This window comes from Polyodon spathula, chromosome 2 (assembly GCF_017654505.1).
Source record: "Polyodon spathula isolate WHYD16114869_AA chromosome 2, ASM1765450v1, whole genome shotgun sequence".
NCBI classification, from domain to species: domain Eukaryota; kingdom Metazoa; phylum Chordata; class Actinopteri; order Acipenseriformes; family Polyodontidae; genus Polyodon; species Polyodon spathula.
The window spans coordinates 67158655-67172649 of NC_054535.1; the positions used below are offsets into that span (position 1 = coordinate 67158655).

The following is a 13995-nucleotide window of genomic DNA, read 5'->3' on the forward strand; positions in this document are numbered from 1 at the left end:
GATATTATTATTAATATTATTATTATTGTGAAGGGATGAATTGTGAAATACCACATTGCTGAATTATGTAAATTATCTTTTGCGTGAACAAGGAAAGACTTCAATTAAATCCTGATTGAAGGGTGCAGGGCAGATGCAATCTTGCTTGCAGAAGGTTGTGAAGGCACATCAGTTGAATGCGTAGGAGGAGCGAGAATGTAGGAAGAGAGAAGTAGGTTCCAACAGCAAATACATAGAGAATCCAAGGAGCCATATGCGGTGGAGAAGCATGGCTGGATAGATCAGGGAGTGAAGAGCAAATGGGCTTTGCCACAGAGACTGCATATGACCAGAAAATGGCATAGTTTGATCTAACAAAATGAAGAAATAAAGTTATTGCATAATTGTTTGCCACCAAAGATTTGAGAATTTCACTGTTGGAAGAGGGGAGACGCCTAGCAGCAGAAATCGGCAACTGCTCGACTTGTGACGGTGAACTTTATTTGCCACAGTGAGTTTGATTTGTGACAGTGAGCTTGTAGCTTAGGGCTTCACTTGGGAGTTTACAGCTACTGCTGAAGGAGAGAAAGAATATTGCTGAACGAATTGCTGGTCAAGGTGCAGCAGGCTGCATAGGGAGCATTGTAAGCTTGAATGAGATAACACAAATTTGAAATATTGGCAGCTTTAGTGCCGGGCAGGCGCAGTGAAAGCAAGGATTGTAAAAGAACAATGGGACAATCAATCCCATGGTTCACTCATGCTATCCCATGATTCCATGAGTGTATCACTACAGACACCATTATTAGAGCCTACTCAGAGGTGGAGGGTAATAGAGCATGGACAGACAGCAGAATAAACACTTTTCTATAATTTGTAACTTTGTAAGATAATTTATTACCAAAATTGCATAGGGAAGTATTGTAAACCAGGGCCAAGGCAGCAGTCAGAGCACAGCGGAGCATCAGCAGGCACTGTGAAGCCGAGAGAGGTATAGCAGAGCCCACCAAACAAGCACATATAAAACAAACAAGGGCAAACCTCTCCTATAAAAGTTTCTCATAACCAAAGCACAGAAAAAGTAACAATGTAAGCAAAAGCCTGGCGACTGCTGGTCTGCTGTGCTGCATAACAATAAGAGAGGCTGGGAGTATGCGTGCTGCCCCCAGGTTGAACCTGGAATGATAGAAAGATTGTTAAGATTGATTTGGCCGGGGGTCCCCTCTGGCTCTCGGAGAACCTTCCTCTCGGAGGTTGAGGCCAGCTCGGCTAGACCTAAGGTTCGGAAGTGAACGTCACTTGCACCCAGAAGAAGACTGTTGCAGAGGTAGTGCTGTGTTTTGGAGGGCAGGGGAGAAAGGTGGAAAACGCAAAAAGCAAGACAGAGAATGAGTGTTCAACCCAGCGCTTAAATAGGGAGGTTAATTGATAGATTGGCTGGGGAGCCTGGCTCCTGCCCCCTGAACCACACAGGTTACAACTAAAGAAAGGTACAACCGAAATGTTATTTAAAACATAACAAATATGTGAATGTTAGGCACCGCACCATGGGCGTTTTTTACATTCTTTTGCAGCTACTGTATATTTTATTCACTTAATCATTTGTGATACTGTAATTTTACATGGAGCTGTTTCTAATTGAAGCATTAAATTAGGACCAAAATATTTGACATTCACTGAGAATACAAACAGATCATATTTTAAGTTTTGAGACTTTGACACAAGGATTTCTCTTGATCACATCAGATCTACTTCAAAATGAATGAACAATACAGGACTTTCTAGTGTTAGCTATGTACAGGGTTTTAATTAATTATTCACCATAAATTGAAAGCTAATACTAAATACTTCGAATTAATTACAAATAAAATGAATGTATTTTTTAGAAAGACTTACTAAATGCTAAATTATTACATTTAAAATATGTTGACTGGAAATGGCAATTAAAGCAGTTGTAATAGGATTTATGCAGAACGTTTAATTGAGATATTATGTTTGGTGCAGAGCTATAGGGTTTGACTAAACATTATTAAAAATTAAAATAAAGATCCTTAAATTCAATACTGACTACCATACTCAAACTCAATACCAAATAAACATGCCTAATTAAGCTTTTTGTAATGTGTAATGGCCCATACAGTTTTTTTTTTATATTTAAAAAGTCAAGAAGTGAATTCATTACCCACTTGTACTGATAATGGGACACCCCTCAGCTTAGTGGTAGGTGTTCTTTGATTTGCGTAATTATGGTTTGTGTTGAACAAACTATAAAACATGTACTTACCACGTTATACACTTAATCAGCTTCAGTTTTACTTCCTGAGCAAGACCAAAGAAAATACTATACATCTAGGAGGCTGCGTGGTCCAGCAGTTAAAGAAAAGGGTTTGTAACCAGGAGGTTCTGTGTTTAAATCCTGGCTCACCCACTGACTCATTGTGTGACCCTCACCAAGTCACTTAACCTTCTTGTGCTCCATCTTTCAGGTGAGATGTTGTAAGTGATTCTGCAGCTGATGCATAGTTCACACACCCTAGTCTATGTAAGTTGCCTTGGATAAAGGATCATGGGTATTTGGCTCACTAGCATAGTGGCAAGTTTGTTGTGGGCAGTATAAATATTTTCTAACAAGATAAAATGAACAGAGAGCTACCATTTTATACATATAGCACTGCATTGCATTGTACTTTTGACTAATTGCATTCACCAAAATGTTTTAACAGTGTTTTCTGAAGTTTTGACTCAATCACCAACAGTGACACAGAATGTCACCAGCAGACAAGGTTCACAAGAAAGATATTCAGGTTCGTATGTTAAGACCTATGACACATAATGTTAATGATTATGCTAAGGTCTCTAATATGGTAATAGTCCCTTGCTATTCCATTTGCAAAACACTTGGAGACCCTTGTAAAGTTTCAATTTTCATTTGTTTCCTATGGATCCTGAAGTATACAAAATATATTATATTATTTGTAACAAAGAGGCAGCATTTTCTTTACTTCATTAAAGCAAGATTATTACACCAACGCAGTGCATTGAGAGCGAAATTTACTATACCGAGAATCACAAGAAACGTATCACTATTATAACACTTTTATTTTTGAAAAAAATAAGGTATATAAATGACGGACATTGACAAAATGTTTTTGGTTTCTTTTTAATCACTCGATCAAATTCATCCTTGACCATGACAAGCTTGAGTGACTATGACAAGCATATGCACTTAATCACCTAATTAGTGAGACAGTTGATTGGACACTGGATATGGAGGGATTTCAGTTGTTGAATTGTAAGCTTGAATAAAAACAATAAAAAAATCACACAAAAAATAACAATATGCCACCTCTGTCAAGACAGCAGCGCCTTCATGCAATCGGCATGTTGGAGGACGGACTAGGGCATCAAACTGTGGCTTGCCGTCTTGGGTGCTCAAAGCCAGCAGTTTCAAACCTGCGAAATGGTATAATCAGACACACTCTGTCAATGACAGGCCATGAACTGGGAGACCAAGAGTCACAACCCCTGCCCAAGATCGGCAGATCATTTTGCAGCATCTTCGTGATGTCAGCTGTTAATCAGCACAATAAAAAGTCACTGCACCTGTTCTAAAACAGTTTGTCATTTTTCGATCATATCTAGTGAATTTTATCCAAATATAAGTGATACGTTTCTTTTGATGCTCAAATATTAGTGATATATTTCTGTTGATGTTCAGTATATATTTTAGTTTTTTCTTCAAATGTTTCCTAATGTATTAGGATAATAGTTCTGCATTTGCTCATTCCTACTCCACATTGATGCAGGTTCCTCTCTGTCTTTGTTGATGCCCAGGGTGCTTGCAATGGACCAGTTGTGTCAGATGATTCCAAGTTTCAGGCAATGCATATCACACACTTGTACAAGCAAACTTAGCCTTAGCAGATGTTGTCATGCAATCCATGCAAACAAGGTTTTTGACACAGATCCATTGATTTTCTAAACAATAACAGCACTCGCTAATGGCTCTAAACCAGATCTATCTTGAAATTAGGAAAAAAATGAAGGAAGACTGAGACCCTGGAGACAGAGGTAAACTCTTGTAGCCCTGACACACAAAGGATGAGTGAAATGAGTGACTGACGTTCCAATGCTTGCATTGTGTTAGTAGTCTAAGCTCTGTTGCCAAGAGTAAATCCCAGTAATTATGTTTATTACTAGAAGCTGCATCTCCTTAATCATCTTGCATAAAGACAACCTTTTCTTTGTTTACAGGTCCAGTTTTGAAAGCAATGACAATAAAAAAAAGCAAACGCATACGAGTCTCCTCTTTAAAACACCTTTAACCTCACATCATACATACCTCCTCAACAATAAGCCAATACGGGTTTAACAACAAACATTCTGCAGTACATACTTATTTAGCCTCACATTTTCATGTCTGCATTACTGCAGTTACTCAAATCCCAGGTGTTTTTTTTTTTTTTTTGGGGGGGGGGGGGGGGGGGGGGGGGGGGGGGGGGGGGGGGGTGGTTATCTGGTTTGTTTTTTTTGTTTTTTTTTTATCTTTTCATAGTTCGGGAGCCACACTGCTTTTCAGTTCTATTTGCCAGCCACAGTACCATAGGTTGAATCAGCCAAAGCATATTTATTAAAGTAAGAGTCAATATCTAGTGCTCAGGTGTCCTTTTGTTTTGCTGGCAGTAGGTGGCGTTATCTATTAATAATATAAAGACTTGAATTTGATCTTTTTGTTGTTTTGAATCACTTTACATCTCATTTTCAGTTTCAGTGGTAACTGTTGCCTCATGGGGGTATAAAAAATAACCCGAACTCCTGCAACATTCTGCCCCTAGTGGAAGAAAGAAATACCACATTCTGTAGAACAATCTGGTGCACTGTCTGTCTTTAGAGAGAATAATTGAGAGACTGTTTGAAGCCACATGGATTCAAAAATGATAGCAAACAGAACCTTCAGTATTCATACTACATAAACCTTTTTTTTTTTTTTTTTTTTACCACACTGTACAAGTTGGAGTGATTTCCATTATGCATTGAATTGCCCTGGGATCAAAATCCCTCCTCCTCCCTTTCAGAAGACTGCTGGAATCACACATCACTTATCTTGCCATCTTGTGATCAAAGCCTGCTCTTCACTATCTTATTTCAGCAAACAAAGAGTAGCTCATTAAACAAGTCCACGGGAATATTCCAACCTAGCATTCGGCTTCATTAACAATGTCACAGAGAGGACCTGGTATAGTCAGAAATGTCGCTCCTAATCTTATTAGCATATATAATTTGCAACACAACCATTTGATTTCCTCATAACCCCCTATGAAGTCTGTACAAATGCAATTATTATATTTAAGTGTTAATAGAGTGGTATCAGGCACCATAGAATATAAAACACTTCAGATCATAAATAAATGAAGAGCAGGGAAAGGGTAAGGCATCTTTTAATAGCAATTTAAAATATTGCCCTTAAATAGTGCTTTTAATGATCATGTTCCAGCCAGTTGTAAGTTTTTCATAGTAAACTTGGTGCTTGGTAATTTTTTGGTTAATTAGGTGTTTCCTATACTGTACTATTGTTAACCATAATTGGTTTATCATACTGTTTTTACCTTTACTGTGCTTTCAATTCTTTCACCATGTTTCACTGCACGTTACTTTACCACAGTAAACTTTTCTAAGGGTTGTTGAACAGCTGTTTTAATGTTGTTATTTTTACTTATGGATGTGTGCTTGACATTGCTCTGTGAGGCTTGTGATTTAATTATTTTATTTTGAGCTATCTTATTGTTGATCAGTAGCCTAACAACTAATTTACTCTTGGAAAGCATATTTACTCCAGATTAGTCTTGGAGCCGTATGAGCACTCTATCTTGCTCCACTGTGTATACATCTGTCCTTTAGTCAGCTAACGGAGAGGCACGCTGTGAACAACACCCACAGTGTCAGCGTTTCCTTGGGAACAGACTCTCAGCTGAAGCCGAGAGACATGACGATGACAGACCAGAGTGATCAGAGCCTGTTTAATATGTGAATAAATGTTCTGCATTAAACAAGCACAGTGTGTCTGTTTGTCTTACAAGAAATTATCAGTTATGTTTCAATATGATTAGAAAACCTGCTTCAAAGATTACCACTCCCGACTGCAGCGACCTGAACATATTCCAAAGTCATGGCTTTCTGGTGCTCATTGAATACATTTCCATGGGGAAATATTACTTACATCCTCTGGGTTGGTTGCCTCCTGTTATTATCCTAATTAATCGTGGTAGTAAATAATCCACATCAGCTTTTTATCACATAATTAAATGTATTGCCATCTCTAGCATAATTTCACTTTGAAATCCTGAATGGCATCAGCCTTTTCTGCAGTTGAAAAATGTAAGACAAGAAATAGAGGAGAATTGTTTAAATACAAAGAGTATATCAGATTAAACCATTGGGAACTTTCAGAGGATTTTCTAGTTATATATAGATAACAGTATAATTACTTTTTGAAGCACTATGCTAACAACGCATAATGACCATCAGGTCACCAGATATAAACTTAGTGAAGGCAAGCATCCAAACTGATAATGACTTTGTCCTTATTGATCTTATACAATACAACAGCAATAACTAGCAAAAAGGGTTCTTAGTGAAAAAAATACTACCAACCATACCAGCCAGAGTACAGAATTCAGGTCTAATCCAAATGGGTCTTTTGATCTAAATGTTGCTTTGTTTACAGAAAATCCTGTAATGCACTTGCTTGTTTTTATTATTTGAACTGACTATAACAGTCACTAACCAGTTTTTTTTTTTTTTTTGACAGACTGAAATGGCCCTCGTAATGTGTTCAATATCTGCATAGCTTGTTGAAAATGCTGTGCAATTGTGTGAAAGGAATTATGAAGTTTACTGATGGCAGTCATGATGAATATGCTCAACATATAAATAAAACCCTTTCCTATTAAACATGTTTAACTGTGAAATACTTTTAAACAGCGCGTGTGAAAATAAATTGGACCTGACGTGTCTGACATGAGCTTAATAAATGGACGCAAAGGGTTAAAATACAGTACATAAACCGTACAACTGATGTACAAGTTAAAAACATGATCTCTGGTACTTCACTGCTAGATTAAAGAAATCTCTGTACGCAGGGCTTGTTTTCTGTCATTTAAACTGGAGAGTGAAATGTCCCCCACCCCTTCCGGGCCTTCTTTCTTGTCAGTAACCAACCAGCTTCTTCCACTAATGACTGAGCTGCTTTGCAACCAGTAAGATTATTTGATCCTAAAGACACTGCTGAGGTGAAATGACCAAAGAAACAGATTTCCTGGAAGGCAAGGCAAGACAACTAACACGTTTCTTTAACATAGCACAGTACTAGATGTCATGTTTTAAAATGAAAATAAATATTTGCTAGAACAAGTTTTTCTTTATAAACTGCAAATTGAGAACTATATAGTGAATGGAACTACATGACAGGGAAAATGTATTAATTTATGTTTTAGCTACAACAACTTTAAATGAATGTCCTGATGTATATATATATATATATATATATATATATATATATATATATATATATATATATATATATATATATATATATATATATATATATATATATATATATATATATATATATATATATATATATATGCATGCCTGTATATTTCTGTGTAACTTTTGCTACTGTCACACCTCAGTGGACAATCCCTATATTAATATGTTTTAATCACTGTAGGTCCCTGATATTTATTGAAGTGTTCGTTTATTGCAGTGTTCGTTTATATGTATATAAACCTGAGTCGTACTCGCTACAATCCTGGGGTCGATATCCTGGACTTTTTAAGAAACACCTTCCTACTTTGTTGACGTTTCAAACGATTTGTAATATCTAATTTTGTGCATATCAAATTATAAAGTACCTGGTAAGCTCTTCTTTTATCTTCATGGGCTCGTGGGGATAGAATTTCACTCTGAAGCACATGGTATATGGTGGACGAGCTGAAAATTGAGAACAGATGAGACAAATATTAGTAACACAGGTAAGGTGTATGACCATCTGTACATTTAAAATAGCTACTGTCATGTTTTCTGATAAACTGTCAGACTTGTGACACACTGTACTATACTGTGAATCCAAGCCTGTTCTCGGTTACATTCAATATTATAACAAGGTTGCCTATACTGCTGATTTTTAATGCAGCAGCAGCAACAGACCTGAATAAATATTCTACACAACATGCCCTCTGGCTAAAGTGTTACCCAAACATTTCTCCTGCCATTTTCAGAAAAGATGGGATTATACAAAGCAAGCTGATTGACAGCAGGCCCTTTTCTTCCTTTCTTTCAGAGAAGCCTTGGCATCAGACAGCGTGAACATAAGCAAACTGCAAGCAACCAGTCTTAATGATGACCGTGTTCAATGTTTCAAAGTATATCACACATCAAATACACTGATGCCATGAAAAGTAAAAAAAAAAAAAACTGATCATCATTTCATTCCAATATCAGTATCAATTTGTTCAGGTACCTTTGCAGAAAAAAAGACAAGGGTCTTTTTTTCTCAAATCCCAATTAATAATTCAACTTGCACACCACAGCCCTCTCATATACTGATACACAATGAAAATGCAACAGTTTTACATCAACAGCTCATTTGGCACATACATAATGTCATTTACATTTTAAATAGAGAACAGGTTTGTTGATTGTTTGAGTAGCCTTGTTCCTTGGGATAACAAAATACTGAGATCAAGTCATGTGATTTCATAAAACGCCAGGTGCTCAGTATTTGGTATTTAATTTGAATTAAAATTGCTAAAATGAGCCGATTAAGAATCTGTATAAATAGCCATTCGAAAAGACATGATTTTAACTAATGCGAAAGATACGACCATGCCCTGCTTGAGTAATGATGATCGCCTGTTGCTATCGGCATTATTCTAGGTGGCCTGTCTGTGAGAGAAGTTGCCTGGAGAATCAGATGTTCTGCTTCAACAATCAGCAGATCAGTCCAGAGAACCCAGGAAACTATCTCTGTGAGGGACAGGCCACATCCTGGAAGGTAGAGGGTCACCACACCAGCCCAGGATCGTCACACACGACTGATCCATCTGCGTAATCATTTTCAAATTGCAGTGGCTACAGCAGGAGAAATTCCAGGAAGAAAAAACCTGCGCATTAGCAGAATGACTGTAGTGAAAATGATTTGCATGCTCGGAGGCCGTTCAGGGGTAACATGATGATAGTTGAAAGACGAAATTGGCGTCTTCTGTGGGCCAGAGAACATCTGAGGTGGCGGCAGAGAGAGTGCTGGAGTGTTTTATTCACCAATGAATGCCATTTTTCTCTTGACAGATCTGACAACATGTGTGGAGACATGGTGAGCGTTATGCTAACTGTTGCATTGTTCAAGCCAACCGGTGGGGTGGTGGAAGTGTGATGATGTGGGAAGGAATCTCCTTTAAAACAAGAATGCCTTTGGTGCAGCTTGAGGGCAACTTTACTGCTCAGCGACACACTGACAAAGTCCTTGAGGCAACAGTTTTTCTGTTCCTGCAAGCCAATCCGGAAGCGTCAATTTTCCAGCAGGACAATGCAAGACCACACAGTGCTAGGATTACAATTACACGACTTCAAGAAAACAATGTTGAGGTCTTGCCATGGCCAGCTTTTTCTCCTGATCTGAGTCCAATTGAACATCTGTGGGACCAAATCAGTGTCATCCATAGAAGACAACCGTAACCAGCCAACGTTCGCCAGCTGGCTGCAGCTGCACAGGAAGAGTGGCAGAACATCCCTCAGCAGTCTATCCAGAGACTGATCAGGTCTATGCATCCACGCCGCCAGGACTGTGTTAATAACCGATACTAACTTTGTAATGTTTTCATTTTGACAGTGTGTCATGTTTCATACTGAAAACTTATCATAATTCTTTGATCTGTACTCTTGTTCACATTTTCTGTGATTTTGTTTGAGATCTATGTTTAAAATATTTAATTAGATCCATTAGACCTGAGTGATGCATTTCTTTTGTTCATCCAATATTAAGGTTTATATATGTTTCATATACTGCAACAGTGGCAGCACACTACAACTGCAGGGCATTCCCGTACTCTATGTCGATATTATTACTGACCTGTATTACACACATTCCCAAAATTATTGTAGAAGATTTTTTTTTTTAAATAACCTGCCACAATATTATTTTTTTCTTCATTTTTTGTGACAGACTCCATTATTTGATAGCACAGTGAAAATCATTGCTTTGCCACAGGGATTAATGTCATATCTTGTCAGGTAGTGCTTGAAAAAAAAGCAAACTTTCTAATTGAAACAACAGTATTTGGGTCGGTGGAGCCATGCATGAGTTCTAGTGTTAATACAGTTAAAACGAGACAACAAGGCATGTACAGTAGAGAGTACTCAATCAGTCAATTAAACTGACTGTATGTGTTTTGATATCCAGTACTTTTGCCATACATTAGATATGACTTTAGTAAATACCTTTTGCTAGGATTTGACAAAGTAGTACTAAATGAGGCAATATGGGCTTTCAGTTCCAATTCAATATTACATCTCACATGTGGACACCTGTTGGAGCATTCTGAAACATTATATTTGGCCAGTGATCCATTTAGGCAGTTAGAGAAGCTATTGTAGGGTGTGTCACATTGAGTTTTCTAAATGATTTTGGAACTATAGATATGTGCTGTACAGATCTTTGCCAACATAAACAACGAGTTCCTGGTTAAAATTTGAAAAGTTTTGTATTACAGTATCGAAGTGACTAAAGCAGTGGCTCTGGGTCATTTTAGTGAATTGAGAGCTACAACACATACTGTACACTACTGCAGCACAACTATTCATGCATATGTCCCTTTTCAGACTCGTTCAACTGGTGTTTATCATTTGGTTTTTATATACAGTGCCTATAGAAAGTCTACACCCCCTTTCAAATGTTTCACCTTTTGTTGCCTTATAGCCTGGAATTAAAATGAATTAAAATAGTTGTTTGTTTTTTTTTCAATTATCTACACATCCTGCCCCACAACTTCCTAGTGAAAAAAATATTCTAGAAATGTGTAGAAAATTAATTAAAAATAAAAACTGAAATAGCTTGGTTGGATAAGTGTCCACCCCCTTGTAATAGCAATCCTAAATTACCTCAGGTGTAACCAATCGCCTTCAAAATCACACATCAAGTTTAGTGGCATCCACCTGTGTTAAATTGTAGTGATTCACATGATTTCAGGATAAATTCAGCAGTTCCTGTAGGTTCCATCTGCCTGGTAGTGCATTTCAAAGCAAAGAGTCAACCATAAGCACCAAGGCACTTTAAATAGAATTCCGGGACAAAGTTGTTGAAAGGCACAGATCAGGGGATGGGCATAAAAAAATATCAAAGGCCTTCAATATTCCATGGAGCACTGTCAAGACTATTATTAAGAAGTGGAAGGTACATGGCACCACCAAAACCCTGCTAGATCAGGCAGTCCTTCCAAACTCGATGACAGAGCATCCCATTTGAAATATGCAAAAAAGCACTCAGGAGATTCTGTAGCTGTGTGGCAACAAGTTTTGTGGTCTGATGAAACTAAAATGGAACTTTTTGGCCAAAATGCAAAGCGTTATGTTCAGCGCAAACCCAACAAACCACATCACCCAAAGAACACCATCCCTACTGTGAAGCATGGTGCTGGCAGCATCATGTTATGGGGATGTTTCTCATCGGCAGGGACTGGGGCACTTGTCAGGATAGAAGGGAAAATGAATGATGCAAAGTATAGAGAAGTCCTAGAGGAAAACCTGCTGCCCTCAGCAAGATAGCTGAAACTGGGACGGAAGTTCACTTTTCAGCATGACAACGACCCAAAGCACACAGCCAAAACTACGTTGGAGTGGCTAAGTTACAAAAAGGTAAATGTCCTTGAGTGACCCAGTCAGAGCCCCAAACTAAATCCAATCAAAAACGTGTGGCATTACTTGAAGTTTGCTGTCCATCAATGCTCCCCAAGGAACTTAATAGCGCTTGAACAGTTTTATAAAGAACAATGGTCAAATATTGCCAAATCTAGGTGTGCAAAGTTGGTAGAGACCTATCCCAACAGACTCACAGCTGTAATTTCTGCCAAAGGTGCTTCCACCAAGTATTTCTCAGGGGAGTGGAGACTTAACCAATTATAATCTTTCAGTTTTGTATTTTTAACATATATTTTTTTCTCAATAAAAACTTCTTTCCCCTTAACAGTGTGGAGTATGGTGTGTAAATAAGTGGAAAAAAATCCTAATTTAAATGTAGGAAACTCTGAGGCACGGACACAACAAAATGTAAAAAAAGTTCAAGGGGGTGTAGACTTTCTATAGGCACTGCCTACTTTTTATAGGCATTTTTGTTACCTAATTCACAACATCTACTGCATGTATGTTATTAATGACCTTGGTAGATTTGAAATGAATGGGTTTCAATACCTCTGTGTACAGTTATAACAGGGCTTACCCTGTGAGAGCAATCGAGGACTGGGTTAAATGAGTTAAAATGTCCTGCAGCCCTATTGCTGAAACCAGACACCCATTAATGATTTGTAAAGCCAAGCCTTTCTACACATATTGAAATGTGTTGCAAAGGAGTAAATATTTAAATCCTTTTAGGGTTTCAATTTGGCACAGGACTAAGACAGCAACATCTGGATACATATTTAAGCATTGTTTGCTTGAAATAACAACAACAAAAGATACTGACAACACTTACATTTCATTTGCTTCACAATAGTCTTGTTAGGCTCGAGCCAGTGCTGCAAGAGAAAGACAGACATCATTCTTATTAACCAGAGCTGTGTATAAATATAAACAGCTTAGGGTGGCAGCGAGTCTTGAATGCTGCAGCCGGAACATTTTAAACAAATATGCTTCACTTGGCACATATATGCAAAACTAAATGTATCCTTGTTGCTTCCCCATCCAGGGAGACACAAATCAATTAGATTTATAGTCTTAGATATTTTCTCACATCAGTGTGGGAAATGTAAAGCAGAGGTATTTTGAAAAGTATATAGATATAACTGGTTTGCTGACACTACAGATCCCATTGATTTTGTGCAAAGGCAAGGACACATTTTAAGATTAAAAACAACAATTCTTTTTTATCAAGAAAGAAAATACTCAAATACAGAAATGTAATGTGTTTATGGACGATGATGCACCAACACACAGACCACTGTCAGTAGATAGATAGTTGTGGAATCTCAGTTTTACAGTGACCAAGGTAATCCCTGGAAATGAATGTAATTCCAAAAGGAATTTGACCATTTAGGTTAGAAGTGACAGTAAGCAGTAGTATATATAAAGACATTTTAATATACTGAACTGTACCTAATAAGTATTTGTTTTACAATCTTATGCTAAGAGGTAGGTTTAGCGTTACAAGACTTCATCTACACAACCATTAAGAGGGGCCTTTAATATGTATAAGCCTTTGCCATAGTTGTATTGCTTCGAAATAGTAGTGGTGGTAACAGTATGCAGATAATCATTTTACTATGTTATTTCTAGCCTATGTCTATATGTTTAATCATCATTAATTATCATCTCATGCCTCACTGCCAATTAAAAATTGAAGTATTTTAAGTTCAGTGTAGCTTGCTTTGAGTGGTTACACACTTCATGCAAGAGCATAACAGCATTATTACTAAAACATAAAGACACCTCAATAATTTATAATGCGTTACTAGTATCAGTGGCACAGTGTTGTCTCTTGGTAAACTGTACTGAACTTCGGTTTCTATTGCTATGGCAACCAAGTCTTAACTGTTTTGATTTTGGGCGTTTATGTCACCCTGTGTGCAATGGAGAGAAGGAAAACATATGTGTTTTGTTTTGTTTTTCCAAAATTGATCTTGCAGAACTGTATGCCAATAAATGAATAACGAGATTACCTGAAAGCTACTTAATATAATGAAGTTTGGTTTTGGATCATTTTATAATTTAGATTTTGAGTGAATTATGCAGCAATAATGTAGGAAAACA

The 13995-nt window shown here is 37.4% G+C and overlaps 1 protein-coding gene across 1 annotated transcript in view; it reads right to left on the reverse strand.

The window, feature by feature from the left end:
* The window catches only part of frmd3 (FERM domain containing 3), a 107868-nt gene that overhangs the window by 33948 nt on the left and 59925 nt on the right, over positions 1-13995 (reverse strand). Inside the window, exons 3-4 of the mRNA XM_041226931.1 lie at positions 12722-12764; positions 7893-7971 (exon numbers count right to left, since the gene is read on the reverse strand). Of these exons, the coding sequence (XP_041082865.1) occupies positions 7893-7971; positions 12722-12764 (122 nt within the window). The remainder of the gene's footprint in view (positions 1-7892; positions 7972-12721; positions 12765-13995) is intronic.